Below are 17159 nucleotides of genomic sequence, written 5' to 3'. Positions count from 1 at the left end.
GTTTGTTGAAGAAGACTAAGCCGGGCCGAGCTTGGAACATGAAGGTGCCCGGCTCGACTTGCTTGGGGTAATAGAAATAAAAGAAGACCTCCGGTCGGAGGGGGATGTTGTGAATCTTGAACAAAACAACAACACCGCAGAGGAGACGAAAGGTGTTGGGTACCAGACTGCCGAGCGGCACATTGAAAAAATTACAAACATCTATGATGAAAGGATGTACGGGGAAATGCAGACCGACGATAAACTGGTCGCGGAAGACACAGAAAGCTCCGCGCGGCGGCCTGTGCGGCCGAGCGGAAGGACCGGCTAAAAGAAGTTCAAAATCTTCGGGGATTTCGAAATTGTTTGTCAGAATATCAAAATCGCGCTGGTCAAATCGGGACTGCATGGTGGTGTACCATGGGCCGAGGGACTGTTCTTCGGGATGGGAAGAGCTAGCCATGAGTCGATCGGAAGGAGTCGAAAAGGCAAAAAGGCAGGAGAAAAACAACAGCCAACGAAAAGATGTTTCAAGGATTGGAACTAGGGAAAGAAATGCGGATGAGACACCGGAAATGAGGAAGAAAAGTTATAAAGCCTTACAGAGAGGAAAGGGATCAAGGAAGAGGCGCCGGAGAGCGTCGGAGAACAGAAACAGTATCGCCGGAGCTCCAAGCGCTGGGGGCAGGGGTTGAAATCGCGGAGGCAAATGAGAGAAAAGGGAAAGGAAGGATTTATAGGGTGGAGGCAGGGCGGCCTCCACCGTTGGATCCAGGTCACGGGAAACAGAGCATGCATCGTGCCGTCCATTTCGAATTGCTTCGATCACATCAAGCACCATGCCGCCACCGCCGTATGATGATGGCAGTACGCCACGTGGCATTCGACCATTCGAAGCATTTAATGAACGCATGCTCAGCCTTAATGTTGAAGATTGGCGCAACACACGAGGAGACCCGATGAATGCCATTGTTGATTTACTTTTAAGGTCATTTAGGTGGTAGGCCGATCGGAGGATACTAGCACGGAGGAGCCGCCCGGCTAGGCTAACAATCCAGTCAGTCGGACTAATCGCCTCCTTCGACTAGACTTGAAGGGGAGGCAAGTGATCCGATTGTAAGAACAGGGGACCCCCGTCCGGTGGGGTCAACGCCACGTGGAAGTCAAAGTGGCAGGTGGCCGGTCGGAGAGGGGTGGGTTCGACCGGCCGGGCGGCCGGTCGGTGTCTAGTTGATTAAAGGCGTCTCGTCGAAAGTCAGGGTTCCGGCGCTCAGTGGACAAGATCGCAGGGCCGATCGGATTGCACGCTCGGCCAAAGCCATCAGGTAGCATACTGCGAAGTCGCCACAAAGCACGTGATTGAGAATCGCCCTAAGTAAACCGCCGTATACGTCCGGCCGGATGTCGTGGAAGCTGGCCGGCCGGACGATCTCCAGGGAGTAAGGGCAAAAGGACAAGTGACATCTTTTTCTGACAGCGGGTATGTTCCACATGTAGACCATACTCCAAATCTTATGACAAGGGGTTCCACTGTCCCATCGAGGACATGCTTGGACTGTAGCAGTAGGGGTCAAGTAAGCTCACTGACAAGCCCTTACTGGGGTATGGGCCGCAGACATGTGTACACCTCGGTATGTGTACACTCGCTTCTCCGCGACCCTATATAAAGGCCCTCATCCTTCGCCGGAGGTACGCATTCTAATATTTGGAGAGCCACTTTTTCATTGTTTGCTTGCCTGACTTGAGCGTCGGAGGGTCGTCGCCGGGAACCCTTTCCCGGCCCGATTTTTTGCAGGCTCGCCGGAGATTCGTGCGACCAGACGGAGGCCTACGTCATCGACTAGGAGAGCGCCACGTGCCCAGCGTCCGTTGGTTCAGCGATTCGGACAGGATCATATATATATATATATATATATATATATATATATATATAGTAGAATTATGTTGGGACAAAAAATGAAAAATATTAGAAAAATATATGATATAAAATTAATGTTATAATATTCTATAATTCTATAATAATTTTGTTTTTTTTTATAATATTGATTTCCGACTTCATCACCCCTATGACTGGATCCAAATGAAATGTAGGGTATTTTTGACTTTTATCTAGTTCTTAGGGTTCGGTTTATAAGACGTAGCATCCTCGCAGATTTTCCATTCGCAGCCGTGCAAATCTCGATATCAGGAGAAAAAGCTCAGGTTTTTTTTTGCTGCAGGAGAGTGATCTTGTGTGATAATGGCGTCGAGGACCCTTTCTCAGAAGGAGCAGGACATACAGATGATGCTTGCGGCAGATGTTCACCTCGGTACCAAGAACTGCGATTTCCAGATGGAGCGCTATGTCTACAAGCGGAGAACTGATGGTAACTATCGTCTCCGTCTCCAAAATATAATCTTTTATTTTGTGTCTGATTTTTCATTAGCTTGATGCCTTTCTATCGAAAATGCGCTATAGTGATTCTGATTGGGATTTTGGGTATTCAGTTTACTAATGTTTCGTGAGGAAAAATGGTACTTTTTGTGTGCGTTGCTTGGCATGTGACCTTGAGTGCTGAAATTCTTTAGTTGTAATTCTTTCGTGCTATGAGAGTTCGTATCTAAGTTCTCCGTCTTCGTTTGTCAACGTGTTGAAGTTGAAGTTGAAGATTGATGATTGGTAATGATACGAAATGATGTAATTCTTTTGTGTTATGAGAGTTCATATCTCTTAGTTCTCTATATTCTTTTGTCAACGTTTTGAAAGTTGAAGTTTGATGATTGATATTGGTATGAATTTATCCTACGTCTTAGAGAAAAAAAGATTAAGGGTTGTCAAATAATAATTCACTCAAGAATTTATTCAAGGAGAAAAACAAATAAACAATTCACTTCTATGGTTGAATTCAATTTAACTATGGCTATTTGATTACTGTCACAAACCTAGGAAAGTGTGAACTACTTATACGGATGACTGAATGTATTCAATGTGCTTGTGTATCATTACAACTTGAGTTGTAAATAAGTTTAACCTACTCATATGGATGACTGAATGTATTCAATGTGCTCGTGTATAATGTTTTACATTACAACTGATGAATTTATATGGATGAATATATAATTAAATGTTTTACATTGAATATGGATTGAGTTCCTACTGCCCTTTTGTCACAATTATTTGGTGAAGATGAAGAGTTGGCTGGTAGTGTGGATCTGAGTTTCACTCGCTATGGGAGCAACACAATAGAGTTTCAGTGGGAGAAGAATCCCAAAATTTATACTGCTAGCAGTTTCTCAATTGGCTTTGATGAAGGAGAGCTAGTATGAGTGGCTGACGTGTTATATATATATATATATATATAAAACACCATGTAACACACATCAGTCGCTTTTATGTAGGGTAAGCTGTGGTGGGCAGGATGGGATGGGGAATGGCTGGTCCTAATCAAGATGGTTTGATGCAATCTCTCGTGTGAGTGGGTTTAATTCCCACATTTTTTGCAGCATTATTCAAGCACAAAGTGAAGTGCTAAGAGGTTTTAGTGAAGACTGTTGGAATTTGTGGTGCTAGCATTCAGAAAGGTTATGTAAAGGCTTGTAAGAGTGGGAAGAAGTGTTAGTTTTGGGGCTTTATCAGCCCATGCATGAGTTCAGCTATTCTAAATCTAATCATTAAATTTCATTTTGATTAGATTGAGTTGCAAATCTCCGATCCTTATATGATGGATTGTTATTCAGCCTAATTGCACTTGTTTTAATCCCATTGGCGATTTTTAAAATTCCCTCTCTTGATCTAGGACCTATTATCGTATTGTATTGCCTATAATAATTTTTTAATATAATGTCAAATGTATGTGTTTCAGGTCATAATCCTTTATTTCTTCTTGTTTAAGTGCTATGTCATTTTAGGCTATGCTCATTAGAGTGATGCAGAATTCCAAAGAAAGAAAGAATTAAGAAAGAAAGAAAGAGAGATATAAAATAGAGGCAGAGAACAAAATTGGTAATTTTTTATTTATGTTTCTCTGGAGGGATTGGAAAAGACATAAATTTCCTATACCCATCTTTCGTCTGTTAAAATTGGATGGTAGCTGGATGGATCACATGCAGGTGAAATCAGGCAAAAAAACCAAGGCAGCAGCAAGGGATGGATAGGTTTCTCAGGCAAAATTTCCTCTACTCTTATTTCTTTTTCTCAACAGAACCACAACCTTACACTACACAAAAAAAGAAACCAGAACTGATGAATACTAATGATTTTCAGTTACATGCCATTGTTGTCAAAGAGGATTTTGGTTTTTGTTTATTACTTCTCAGTTGTTTGATTACATATTATGATTGTAGAAGTTCAGTTTCTATCTAGAATGACCTGGTCTTTTCTCTTTATACCAATTGTCATTTGTCTAATACCTAGTTTTCTTGATTTTTGTCCTTTTCAGATCTTTTGTTGGTTTTCTTTTGTGTTGCAACTAGTTGTTCATCTATTACATAATTGAGCACCATCAAACTACTAAGTTTTATTTCCTTGGTAACTTATTTCATTGAAATTGCAGGTATCTACATCATCAACCTTGGAAAAACATGGGAGAAACTTCTACTTGCAGCCAGGGTCATTGTGGCCATTGAGAACCCTCAGGACATTATTGTCCAATCTGCAAGGCCGTATGGTCAGCGAGCTGTTCTCAAGTTTGCACAATATACTGGTGCTCATCCTATTGCAGGGAGGCATACCCCCGGAACCTTCACGAATCAGCTACAAACATCATTTAGTGAACCACGACTTTTAATCCTAACTGATCCTAGAACAGATCACCAGGTAAGAAAATTGGCTAGAAATTTTGAGTTTGTACTTGGATGCATATTAATTAAAGAACCTGTCCCATTCTTCTACCAACAGCCTATCAAGGAATCTGCCCTGGGTAACATTCCAACTATTGCCTTCTGTGATACTGACTCTCCAATGCGATATGTCGATATTGGGATCCCAGCTAACAATAAGGGAAAGCTCAGTATTGGCTGCCTTTATTGGATGTTGGCCAGGATGGTTTTGCAGATGCGTGGCACTATTCCATCTGGCCGAAAATGGGAAGTAATGGTGAGCTTTCACTGATTGTTTATTTCTACCTTTTCATGTATGAAACTTTTTTTTTATTTTTGTGCATTTAATACTTAATACCCCTACTTAAAGTTTTTTTTCTGTGGATTTGATATATGTCATGTATTTTTATCAGGTTCTAATGAACTTATTTTTGTTTCAGAAGTTCATAATAACCTTTCTATTGTTCCAGAACTTAGTTCTCATTTCCTTTTATTTTATTTATTCGGTAATACTGGGTTTGCAGGTTGATTTGTTCTTCTACAGAGATCCTGAGGAAGCAAAGGAACAAGAGGAAGAGGAAGCTCCAGTTGCTCCTGATTTTGGTGCAGTTCCTGATTATGGTGCCATGGTACCTAATGATCAATGGGCTGCTGCTGAACAGTGGGTGCCTGATGCAGCACCTGCACCTGTCATTTCTCCTCCAGTTCCAGGGGTCGAAGGGACTGCTGCTCAAGGTTAATCTCAGTAACCATATGATGATCTACTTTACTATGACCAAATTGACTAAACTATGACAAGTTTCTGCCGTACTAGACATTTCTGAATCTACACCACCAGTAGTATACTGATGCATTATTGCATATTTCCTCTCAAATGCCCTTGATTACCTTTCATTTTAAGAATCTTCTCATGCAGTGATTCATGATATGTTGAATCATTAGTTATCTAGGTGCGTGACAGAATTGAATAGAGAACCAACTCATTTTATAATCATACAAAGATGCTACTTCTGGAATCAAACCACACACACTCGCTGGTTACGTTTGTGGCATCTATTTTAGTGTCTGATAACACAATGTTCTACATGATCTAAATTTTAACCAATTGACAACATTCTGTTGTTTAAATGTTACTTACCCCAAGGTTTGTCTAATTGTTGTCTTTTCTACACCATGTCCTGTAGCTTCCGATGGATGGGACGTTGCTGCTCCACCTCCAGAGGATGCTGCTGCCGTTACGCCTGTTGTCCCTTCTGGTTGGGAGGCCGTTCCACCTGCTGCTCCCACTGGCTGGGAGTAAAATGCTCCTAAATGCTAGTGCTGCATTAATCTTCAAATAGTTTCACCTGAAAGAATTTGAATTTTGTTTTATTAGCACATTTTGTTCTTCTGATAACCTCTCAGACTAGTTTCGCCCTTTTCTAGTTTCTTGTTTCTTTGCTTCATTTTCTTTGCAACAGATCATTTCAGTGTTTACTTCTTACCCCATGTCATGAGCACCAATTCTATGAACATGTTATTAGCTGTACGCTATACGCAAGGAAGATTTTGTTGAAATTAATAATTAAAATTAGTGATGTTTAAGCCTTTTACTTGGTTATTAGTTTCATATTGAAACCCAACTGAAACTCGATCGATCTTACCCTGTATATCGAACACGAATTAATAAATCAGTAAGTTTTTTGTTCTTTGTTTGAATTGGTTCTGCAAACATTCCAAAGACGTAACGAATCTAATGCATGAATATAATATGAACGTAACACCCACTTGTTGCTTTTCATGCAAGATATGCTTGCTTTTTTGCATGGAAATTGATCATGAGGAGCCAATTGAAGGAGCGAACAAGTTGCGTTGCATGACAATTAAGCAGTGTAAGAAACGTACGTATCATTCCCCAAGTGGCCATCACAGTCACTCTTCCACCGCCCTACCCTACACCAATCACCCCAAACGGAGAGAGGTCCCCGCTTTACATTTATTATATGAATTTAACGAACCCTTCTCCTTTTTCAGTCAATTCCTGCGTTCCTGAATGATGCTGATCGAGAATTCATGTACACATTAGGAATTTTGTATGGAATTAAGAAAAAGAAACATGTTTGTTGTCTTGCATCACGCTAAATCGACTTGTTATTATGCTCAGAATGTGGAAGCCAACATGAGAAATTTTACCTTCTTAATTTGTTGCGTGCAAAAGAATTAATGATAAAAAATGATACTTTATGAGAAAAAACTTCATTGAATTATGATTTCTTAAATATTTAAGAGAAGAAAAATCATTACTGGCAAGAGGCATTAGTTTATGCCAAGCTATTTACGGTGGTAAAAGGTGAATACGTTCGTCCTCAGTGTCCCCGTCAATCCATCCCAGAGTTAACATGGAGGAGATAAATCACGGACGGCTACTAACCTTTGGAATAACGACTAACACATAAGGGAGACATTTACCTCGACTTTACCGAGATTTGAACCCCAGATCTCATGATGATAACACTTCATGCGTTAGTCACTAGACTCATCCGAGGAGACTCTATGCCAAGTTATTTATGCTTCATGCAATATTGGGTAGCCCCATAATGATAATCTTTATAATTAAGCCACTTGAATCTCTCGATCGGACCATTTTATCTGAGACTAAGGGGGTGTTTGGTTGATGGATTTGGGAATGAGGGAATGGAATTATAGCAAAAAATAGTGTTTAGATTGTGGGTTTGAGAATGATATTTTGAGAATGATTACTAGATTTATGAGAATCACCAAACTCATATAACTTGATGAGTTTTATTTCCAGTCCTATTCTCATTCCACTCTACTATCAAACTTATATCTATAATCATACTTATTATTTAACTCCCCTAAATATTCATATTTAGAAAGGTACGTAATTGCTTTCTCTAAGTTAATGGAGCCATGCATTATGATCATAGTTGATTTGCATTTGTCGTATAGGCTAAAAATCAAAGTTGATCCATGCATCTTCAACTATTACGCATTGAAATTAATTTTTTGAATTAATAAACATGCTTCGAAAGTAACCATTTACTATAATAAATGTACAAATCAAATATTGTGATGGAATCCAAATTATACATACATACAATAAACATCTTATACGCAACTCAAATATATTAATAATTTGCTTCAATATCACAAGTAAAATAAAGAGTAAAAACGGAGGGGAGGATAGGAAAAAACACTAAAGTTGACATGGCTCAATGCCATTGGTCACGTATGCCAACCCTAGATCATAGAGCGGGAGCTAGGGTTGCGATAATTACTCGCACTAATTAAATAGTTTTATGCGATTGCATGCATATTTCCAAACTAAAGAATAACGATGACGTAGTAATTGTTGGATTGGTCCTTCTTCACCTTGTCGTCTTGCATGGCATGCATGCGGCGAGGCATGTGGCGTCGTGGACTTTAATGGATGCACATGCATGGACAGGGCCCACTTCAGTAAGTGAAGGTGGTCCCCTGCGTTCCATGTAGGATCAGATTTAGCCCACCGTAGGTAGCCAGCCGCCTTCGTCTTAAATATGCCTAACCAACGCGACGATGTCCATGTAAAAATGTAAAAAAAATAAAAAATAAAAAATTGTTTATTAATTTATCTTGAAGCTTGATGATTAATCGAAAATGACGAGAAGGATTTGCCTGTTCAACATTGTATATTGAAAATCTAACTAAAGTCAAACTACCCAAGCGAATCTTAGCCGTAGTCGTGTTGGTTACTCGATGAATAGTTTCAATATAATCTGATTTAATTTCAGCTCGACAAATCAAAAGTTCTTCTATCCTTTAGTCGTACGTCAAAAGGTTGCTTTATCCTTGACAAACAAAATCAACATTTTAAAATAAATAAACTAGCTTTTTTTAAATATATATATAGATGAACACGTAGAAACAATGTCTGGCCTTTTATCAAATTGCACCATTAGATGACTCTATAAGTTTCTCAAGTCACACAAGTATTTTAATGCTTCATCTTTGACCAATAATTATTGATTAATAATATATATGAGCAAACCCAAACTCAATGCTCTCATTGAATATCTTAAGATAGTCATTATAAAAGATGCATGTTTACGCCAATATCATGAAACTATAGATTATGAACTTGATAAATTTGTTCTTAGTGGAATCCCTTTTCAAAAGGAGATCCTCATCATAGGCATTTCACAGACAAGAGAAGTTACCCTGTAGATTCAAAAACAACTCAAACTCTACAAATGTTGAATGGAGTTTGTGAGCTTATACCGAAACAAACAAAAATAATAATAAAGAAAGATACCACAAATTGAATTCTCTGTATACCAAACTTCATCGTTATGTAGCTGTAGACTTCTGTGAGCTTGATTAAATGATGTGGTCCCATTCAAAATCCACAGTGAATGACTACAAAAATTGTAAAAAAAAAAATCAACTCTACTTGGTGAATAATAAGCAAATACTGCAACAAACAAGTGTTTTATTTTACCTTGGTAATCTTGAAAAAAAAAATGGCATCTGGTAGTTTCTTCCGATCACGAGCCAAAGATTACCTCAACTGCCAAAGCATATAGGAGATCAGAAATATTTTGTTTTCTTGCGAAATTCGGAAAAAATTGGGAGATGCTACGATGCTTTCTACTATTTAAAGCAACCAAGAAGGCCGTTTATGTACTTGTCTTCCAGGATTAGAAAAGTGATTGTAGTTTATCTTCCAAGAGAGAGAGAGAGATATGAGAAGCATCTCCTGTTCCGAGCAATTCAGTAGGGATGTTGAGAGGAAACCAAATGACCAAGAAGAGGCTCATCTTTCTGGTGCATACATTCGCAGTCTTGTCAAAAGACTCAGCTATTCGAGGTCTAGAGGTCCAGCAAAAATGGAGCTTGAAGATGGCAAAGACATAAATCTCCTCAATAAGTCACAGGCAGGATCACCGAAGTCACTAGCACCCAAGAAACAAGTGAGAAGAAGACTCCACACGACTAGGCCTTACCAGGAAAGATTGTTCAATATGGCAGAAGCGAGAAGAGAGATTGTAGCTGCCCTCAAATTGCATAGAGCTTCCATGAAGCAAGCCAATGAACTCCAAAGCATGGCGACGGCATCGACTTTGCAAGGAACATCCCGTGAGCTGGTGGTGGATTCTATAAGAAACTCCATAGACCATCATTACGACCACAACTTAACTAACTACTTTCATCCTTCTCAATTCTCACCCATCGACTTGTCTTCCCCCTTCTCTTGGACTTATCCATCCATTGCACCTACTGAATCAATCTTTGATCAACTCAACTTCCAATTGCCCGATCAGCCATTAGGCCTCAATCTCAATCTCCAAAGTTTCCAAAATATTGATACATCCATTTATCACAACATTCATGAGCAAAATCCTGTTGAGCCATCATCATCATCGACATCATCATCATCACAAGCTTTGTTGTCATCTTATTCAAACTCTACTTCTAATGCAATGTCAGGCATCCAAGGGCCAGCCAGTTCTCAGCAACCGTCACAAGTTGCATTCGATCCTTCATCGGTCTCACTGCACCAGGCAATGGATGATGAGGAGATGGCTGAAATTCAATCTATTGGAGAACAACATGATATAGAATGGAATGATAAAATGAACTTGGCAACATCAGCATGGTGGAGTAAGTTCTTGAAGAACATGGAAAGTGGTGTAGGTGAGGGTCATGGTGGAGCCAATGGAGATTGGATCTATGCCTTTGATGAGGCCTTAGACATGCCATATTGGTTAAATGGCAGTGTTGGAGAGAATGCAAAGGAGAATTCCTTATTTCAACAACACTTGGATGATTATTTCCATGTTGATGATTACCTGCAAGATGCTACTCTGGAAAGGTAAGTGAATTAATTTTTAATTCCAAAGATCTATCTGAATCAGCTTTGATCAACTATAAATTAGAACTGGCCGCACAGTTTACCTAGTATCATCATCATTGTTGTAAATTAGGATAATCATTTCTTCTACTTGAGTTTAGTGAACTGAACAGTTTTGCTTATAGTTTACTGGTTTTCTTTTGCAGCTTGGATACTGGAGAAGTTGAATATGGAGGAGAATGATTAAAATAGCAATAAAGACCATTTTTGACAAACAGCATCTCATCACAGCTCCAACAAATTGATTTGGACTTGGAGATGGAAATATATGAAACTAAATTTTGGGAGAAATCATGTATCAAATAAGCTGGTTTTCTATAATATAAAATGGCAAGCTCAAGCCATGTAGAATGTAACTGGGAAGAATTTCATGTTTTAATCTAAACCAAAATTTTGTTTTATGCTCATGATTTATGGTTGAGTGAAGGACTTGTAACAAATAAATTAAAAAATAGGTGATACAATGCCAAAACATTAAAAAAAGAAAGAAAGAAAGAAATTTAGATGATACCAAGTACTGCCTTCAGAAAATGGTTGAAAAAGATCCATGTAATTGACACAAACAGTGGAGACATTACTGAGTAAAAGTTAATGTGTGGCAGATAACTCAACTATCCCTTATACGATTCATTGTAATTCAGAAAAAACATACGGGAATGTATTGTTGATCTTCCATTCAAATGGTTCAAATTGAATCACACTCAAACCTAGATTGACTATCTACCCAAAGTCAAGGTATGCACTACTTTCAGATTCTACAAGGATTTATGACGAAAGAAGATCTTTTCTTTCATTAAAATATCCCCATTGGTTTGTGCTTGCTTTCCTTGCTGAGGTTACTGCTCAAAATATGTATAGCAACACATTTGGTCCATTTGAATGCCTATGACTTGACTTAAATTTAACTGGTTTTCTAAATCATCCTGAAACACCTTAGTCTTGCTTTTGAATGTGCAAGCTAAATACCAATTTCATTGGCTTCTTAAGTTTTATGGGATTCCTTCAGAGAAAGAAGTTTGAGTTGTCCTCTACTACAACATTTAGCAAGTCACCAATTAACTTAAAATTTTCAAAAATATATTTTTTTTAGAAAATAATCATCTTCGTACATTGTCAACTTATGTGGTGATTTGGGCATATTTTGAATCTTTCCGAACCTTTTTGTGATATAACAAAAAAAAAAACCAGAATCATCATTTGTCTCCTATGGAACATATGATGCACCATCAAAGTGAAGTGTATGGTGAAGATGAAATGATGCACCATCAAACAGAGAAATAACAAATTTGGTAAGCAGACTATGGCTGCTAGATTTATAATGTAATGTCTCCTATGGAACATATGGCTATAATTCTACTCTCAAACCTCAAAACAATGGCTCTTAGTTGTGACAAGATATGGTGTGTCAGTGATGTCAGGTATCTAGCCATTCAGGCAATCAAACAATTTTACATCTGCAAATCCTTGTCATGGGACCAACCTACATAGGACCTAGCACTGACAAATAAAAAAACTCCTCCAATGCCCCCGACAGTATTTCAATTTCTTTTGTGATCATTCTTTACTACTGGATCATATAATCCAACCTTTGCAATCCAAAAAAACAAGATTTAATAACAGAAGCAACAAATCTAGTAGGAGGTTTTCTTTGGCATCTGTAGATTCAATGCATATTCAACAGCCTGCATGGTAGTAGAGGATATAAATGTATACAGAGATAGAAGAGTTAGCTACTGCTGTAAACTTTAGACACCAAACACTTCTAAATTTTCAAAGGAAGAGCTCAAATACAAGGTTGGAAATTGGGGTCAAATGATCCAGCAAATGGAATCAATAATAATGCATTTAGAAAATAGAAGAAAAACACAAGTTTAGCCGTAATAGTGCCTATTAGAAACGTCCAAATGCTGAGTGGTCCACAACCTACGGCTAGTGTGTCATGCCTACTTAAATTGAACCTACACAGCTACACCACATCACATTGTCACCCCATGTTACCCACTGTTGAAATGGAAGACAACATGAATGTGAAGCAACTACTACGTTTTCTGAACAAATTCACTAGATCTTCAACTAAGCTAGTTCACATTGCCTTGTAATTTTAATTTCATATATTACATGATGACAATAGGATGAGATGTTGTGGACATATTCAACGGCAATCAAGAGGTTCCATGGTTAGCAGAGTTGAATTAATAGAGTGAAATATGTAGGGGTGGAAGAAGATCAAAGAAAACATTAGTTATTGTATTAAAAACTAATTTTAATTGATTTGAATATTACTAGTGATCTATCTTAGTATTTAGTTCACTGAAAGATAAGATTCACCTAATTGATCCAAATATTTGGACAAATATGACTTGACGATAATGCCATGATACCATCCACTTAAAATGTGATTTTTAGAAACCTCAAGAGTTTACTAGAATAAAGCTTGCCTTCCTAGGATAGTAGCAAATATAACCTAGATAGCTAGATATGTATGGGATTTAAGAAAATGAAAAACAAGGTACATGAAAGATTATATTGGCGTAACTCCAGCAGATATATAAGCTGAATAATGCTAAAATTGAAACCTAAGGGGTAGAGAAAAAGCAACAAAAACTCTAGTTAACAAAGATAGAAAACAATTCAAGAAATGCAACCTGAGTATGTGGTGTTCGACTAGGTACATGCATAGCTAGATTTCATTAACATAATAATTTAGGACTAACAGTTGCAAGGATATGATGCTACTGTGATGTAGTATCAAAAAGTGACAAATGCAATCACCAGGGTGATTCAATCAAGAGCATTTGATATATAATTTACCTCACAAATCCCTTTTATGATGATTTGTTTATGTCACCAAATTCACAAGAAAAAGTCATCAAAGTTACGATTCCTAAAACGACAGAACCTTACTACACAAACCAATCTCAAAGAAAGAATTTATCATATTCATTTTAACTGACACATGGAACCCCCTAGTTACCAACAAATTCATCATAAGACATAATAGATGAAACCCTAGTTACCAACAAATTGTTAGATTCTTATATTGCTTTTGCTATACGCAATCTTCAAATTGTTGACTTTTTCAACGTCCCTATGATAAACATTGAAAGAGGAATATTCTCTTGTGAGAAGATGATAACAAAAGTAAAGGTAGCATGGCCCTGACTTCTGAAATAAACGGAGATAATAACAAAGTAAAAGTGGTGGCATGGCCTTACCTTACCTCTGAGATATCTGTTCCCACCAATCCCTTCCTCTCCAGTCCTGCCAATATGAAGAGGAGCAGAAGACAAAGGGAGCATTCTCTCTTCCTCCATTCACCCCCCTCTTCTCACCTTTTCAATCGAATGAATGAAATGGTGCCAAGATTCATGTGAACACCGGTGGTTTATGAAAAATTTCAATTCATTCATCAGCTTATAAACATTATCTATTTCAATTTCATTCATTCTTACAAAAATGTATTTTATATTTTTTATTGATTCAGGAATATTGAATCAAACAGTAGGATTGTTGTAGAGATCAACCTACTAAGGACAGACGGCATTAATGTTATGGAATTGAACGAGTCAAGTGGCAGCATGGGCTGCAGCCTATTGTGCAAATTATTAAGCCTCGCATTAGTATAGCAGAGCCACAGAGGTGGTCATTCTGTTCATCCTGGTCGAATGAGTTAGACAAACTGGTGAGGATAACGTAGGCATAGAGATGACGATCATTTATGATAGCTTGATTGGGTCGGCTCTGGTCTAGTCTACGATCAGCTACTGTAGTAGCCAATTCCTTGTGACCAGGCTAATAAAATAAAACTTTAGATTTTTCTTTAAAATGGCCTAAGTCGAGTTTGACATAAAATTGAGTCGGGCTCAAATATGGAGGGTCATGCTTGGGCCCTCTTAAGGGGCCTATTCAGGCCTGGAGTTCCATTCCCCTTCATCAGGAATTTGTTGTTTAGAGATTCTCTTATCTAAGTTGATCGGCAAGAGAGAGAGAATTTGTTCTTGTTCCTTGATTTTCTGAAAATATGTGATTGTGTTTTGATATTGGAATCGTATTCAGGCAGAGACATGAGTTTAATTAAGAAACATGAGTAATTATTGGATAACTAGAGACGAGTCCAATTTATTAAACAGAAAGCAACCTCTTCACTAGAATGCCATTGCTCAAATACAAGTAAAATTAACAAGACAAAGCTGGAGGATCAAAGATAGGATATGACAGTGAAGGGCGGAAACACTGAACACACTTGCGGTCATCAGAAATCAACCATCTGCTCTGCAACGTGAAGAAACTAAAGTTAAAAGAGTAAAACAAATGGATACTGTCAGATATTTGGAGCCATACCATTGTAACATTGGGAAGCAATCATTGGCATGCCATGATTTGCCACGGGAAGGGAGATAGACAGTCGTGTCTTCGAGTCCAAATTCATGCTCGTCCAAGGATCTTCGTTCATGGGAGGCTTCTCGTCGAGAAAACAGTGGAATGGCCTCGGTTGTTCCTCCTCCAACTTAGCAGGACTATCTGTCCTACGATCCATCTCTTCCTCGGAAACAAGAATTCTGGAGAGGGAATCCGTGTTTTGAATGCTGCTCCGAATCTGTGCTCTGCTTGGCGTCTCCCTTCCACCCCTAGAGCTTTCCGAGAGGAATGGATATTCATGTAAATAATATAATCAACAAACACAGCAATACTTAGAGAATGATAGATGTAGAGTTTATTATAGCTGCGATGCGATTACCTGAAATTATCAGTCGAGAGGGGCAGAGAGTCCAAGCTCAAATTGGTGGAATCCTTATGGCGCGAGTAACCCTCGGCAGGAGGCCTTGCAGAGGAGGAACATGAGAAGGGAAATGCTGACCGTGAGAAGTTTGATGAACAGTGGGAGGAGACTGGGCTGGTGGCCAAAGACAATTCCACAGGCTTTCTTGAACGGCTTTTACCCCTGTGCATGTGCCTCTCGCAATACTTGGAATCAGGATAGGCCTCCTTGGAGCATCTCCACTTTTTCCCATCAGTTCTCTTGCACCTCCCAGGCTCTGCATCCATTGCTTTTCTTGCACCAGTATCCATCTGATACGCTCCCCATCCAACTAAAAACGGGCAATGTAAATTGTGTTGCAAATACAACATCATCTAAGGAACTTGAACTCGCAGGGCTTACTTGCAGGAGGATTAGGGAGGAAGGGCAGAGTTTGAGGATCAACGAAGAGTCTTCTCCTGATGCAAACGACGAGATCAGAGGGTACGGGAATACCTGATGCCATGTACCTGAAGACAAGGGCTTGGAGCTCCAATTCTTGCCATTGGGATAGTGTGAACGGATATATACTCCCCCCTCCTCCCATCATCATGATCCTCTTCTCAGTGAGTGGCTTTCGCAGAAGAAACACAGCTGCAGGTTCAACTAGGTTGAGATGTTAACCGCAGAAGCAGCAAGGAGAAGGGAAGGCAAGAGTAATGGTGGATAGGAAGTCGATGCTCTAAAGAATAGAGAGTGACCGACACATGACAGAAGCAGCAGCGACTTGTTAACTTCCTGCAATGATAATTTAGCTTTGTTTTCTTATGCGACTGCAAAAAAGAAGAAGCACGTTTTGTTTGCATAGGTCTTTTCAATCAATGAGGGAGTGGGGAATCATAAGAAGACTCAGCTGGGTCATTGCATGGGAGTTTAGAGTAGCTTTACCTGTGTGTTCACATAACATTTAGGCTTAAAAATTAATGGCGTCAGTAGCTGTTTCTGCTACCTTGGTGCCAATGCTCTGTCTGTTCTTAATTTGACTGACGGCTGATGGAGTGCAGGCGAAGGCACAAGCACACAATTTGCAGCTCGTCTGCTGTCTTTTGGTTATTGCTGCTGCCTGTTGTTGTTATTGCCTGTTGTTTTCTGACGCCCTGCAATCTACGCAGAAACCATTTGTAAAAAGGGAGGCTTTAAAAAACTCATGCAAATGGTAAAAACATTTGGGAAAAAATTTAAAAAAAAGTTTCTTGTTTTTCAAAGGATAAAGGTTATTCTATTGTGATTTATGATAAAACGTCCATCTCATTCTAATGTGATTTATGACTAAACTTGTTGCATAGAGATTTTTCACCTTAAATTTAGTGCTTAAAAGATTATTGAAGTTCACTTGTACTTTTGAAGTACCAAATGATTAAAAAAACAAAAAGATTAGTTTGGTATAGGACTAGCTCGTGGTCATGCCATGAGCAATTCACGGTGGCCACAAACTCACAGCCATATCATGAGCAAACTCACGGACTAGCCACAAAGGTTAAGATTGCATGGTCGCTAGCTCATGGCCGTGACTCGCAGTTCGTGGTAAAGAACTCATCTTCCACTGTATAGGTGATTCATTGGTAAAGAACAAAAATTTTAGACGGTTACTGAATCACACTACTGTAACTTTTCATGCAGGGGATTGTTGCTGAGCCTTAAATTTAAGGAGTCGTTTATCTTTTCCTATTTATGAAAGTTATAAATTACCCA

General features: G+C 38.9%; 3 protein-coding genes across 5 annotated transcripts; 2 read left to right on the top strand and 1 right to left on the bottom strand.

Moving 5' to 3' along the window:
- The first annotated feature begins 2120 nt into the window (after positions 1–2120).
- Positions 2121–6368, top strand: LOC122045907 (40S ribosomal protein Sa-2-like). Its single transcript, XM_042606338.1, has 5 exons — positions 2121–2345; positions 4512–4774; positions 4856–5053; positions 5301–5511; positions 5961–6368. Exons 1-5 carry the CDS (start codon positions 2219–2221, stop codon positions 6074–6076), a joined length of 915 nt encoding a protein of 304 aa, XP_042462272.1. The 5' UTR covers positions 2121–2218; the 3' UTR covers positions 6077–6368.
- A 3132-nt stretch (positions 6369–9500) lies between these two features.
- Positions 9501–10852, top strand: LOC121992715. The gene is made up of 2 exons (XM_042547250.1): positions 9501–10630; positions 10816–10852. Exons 1-2 carry the CDS (start codon positions 9501–9503, stop codon positions 10850–10852), a joined length of 1167 nt encoding a protein of 388 aa, XP_042403184.1.
- Positions 10853–14760: 3908 nt separating this feature from the next.
- Positions 14761–16271, bottom strand: LOC121975306 (growth-regulating factor 1-like). 3 transcript variants are annotated; one of them, XM_042528034.1, is made up of 4 exons: positions 15831–16271; positions 15408–15759; positions 15011–15297; positions 14761–14941 (listed from the first exon to the last, which is right to left on the bottom strand). In XM_042528034.1, the coding sequence occupies exons 1-4, from the start codon at positions 16018–16020 to the stop codon at positions 14922–14924; spliced, it is 849 nt and encodes a 282-aa protein (XP_042383968.1). In that variant the 5' UTR covers positions 16021–16271; the 3' UTR covers positions 14761–14921. The 3 variants fall into 3 exon arrangements, with proteins under 3 accessions (XP_042383968.1, XP_042384721.1, XP_042383209.1); XM_042528787.1 differs by having other exon boundaries at positions 14761–14936; positions 15011–15303; positions 15831–16252; XM_042527275.1 differs by having other exon boundaries at positions 15011–15303; positions 15831–16226.
- Positions 16272–17159: the final 888 nt, after the last annotated feature.

The sequence above is a fragment of the Zingiber officinale genome, chromosome 1B, assembly GCF_018446385.1.
Source record: "Zingiber officinale cultivar Zhangliang chromosome 1B, Zo_v1.1, whole genome shotgun sequence".
In the NCBI taxonomy this organism is placed as follows: Eukaryota; Viridiplantae; Streptophyta; class Magnoliopsida; order Zingiberales; family Zingiberaceae; genus Zingiber; species Zingiber officinale.
The sequence above is the reverse complement of the archived record's forward strand: the minus strand, read 5'-3'. Positions and strand labels throughout refer to the sequence as shown.

What these genes read in the sequence shown, in the direction of transcription:
- LOC122045907 (XM_042606338.1), top strand. Translation starts at nt 2,219, where the DNA reads ATGGCGTCGAGGACCCTTTCTCAGAAGGAGCAGGACATACAGATGATG. An exon ending in ATCCTAGAACAGATCACCAG is followed by an intron (nt 4,775 to 4,855) that starts GTAAGAAAATTG and finishes TTCTACCAACAG; the next exon opens with CCTATCAAGGAATCTGCCCT. An exon ending in GCCGAAAATGGGAAGTAATG is followed by an intron (nt 5,054 to 5,300) that starts GTGAGCTTTCAC and finishes CTGGGTTTGCAG; the next exon opens with GTTGATTTGTTCTTCTACAG.
- LOC121992715 (XM_042547250.1), top strand. Translation starts at nt 9,501, where the DNA reads ATGAGAAGCATCTCCTGTTCCGAGCAATTCAGTAGGGATGTTGAGAGG. An exon ending in CAAGATGCTACTCTGGAAAG is followed by an intron (nt 10,631 to 10,815) that starts GTAAGTGAATTA and finishes TTTCTTTTGCAG; the next exon opens with CTTGGATACTGGAGAAGTTG.
- LOC121975306 (XM_042527275.1), bottom strand. Translation starts at nt 16,020, where the DNA reads ATGATGATGGGAGGAGGGGGGAGTATATATCCGTTCACACTATCCCAA. An exon ending in CCTCCCTAATCCTCCTGCAA is followed by an intron (nt 15,760 to 15,830) that starts GTAAGCCCTGCG and finishes GCCCGTTTTTAG; the next exon opens with TTGGATGGGGAGCGTATCAG. An exon ending in TGCTTCCCAATGTTACAATG is followed by an intron (nt 14,942 to 15,010) that starts GTATGGCTCCAA and finishes TTCACGTTGCAG; the next exon opens with AGCAGATGGTTGATTTCTGA.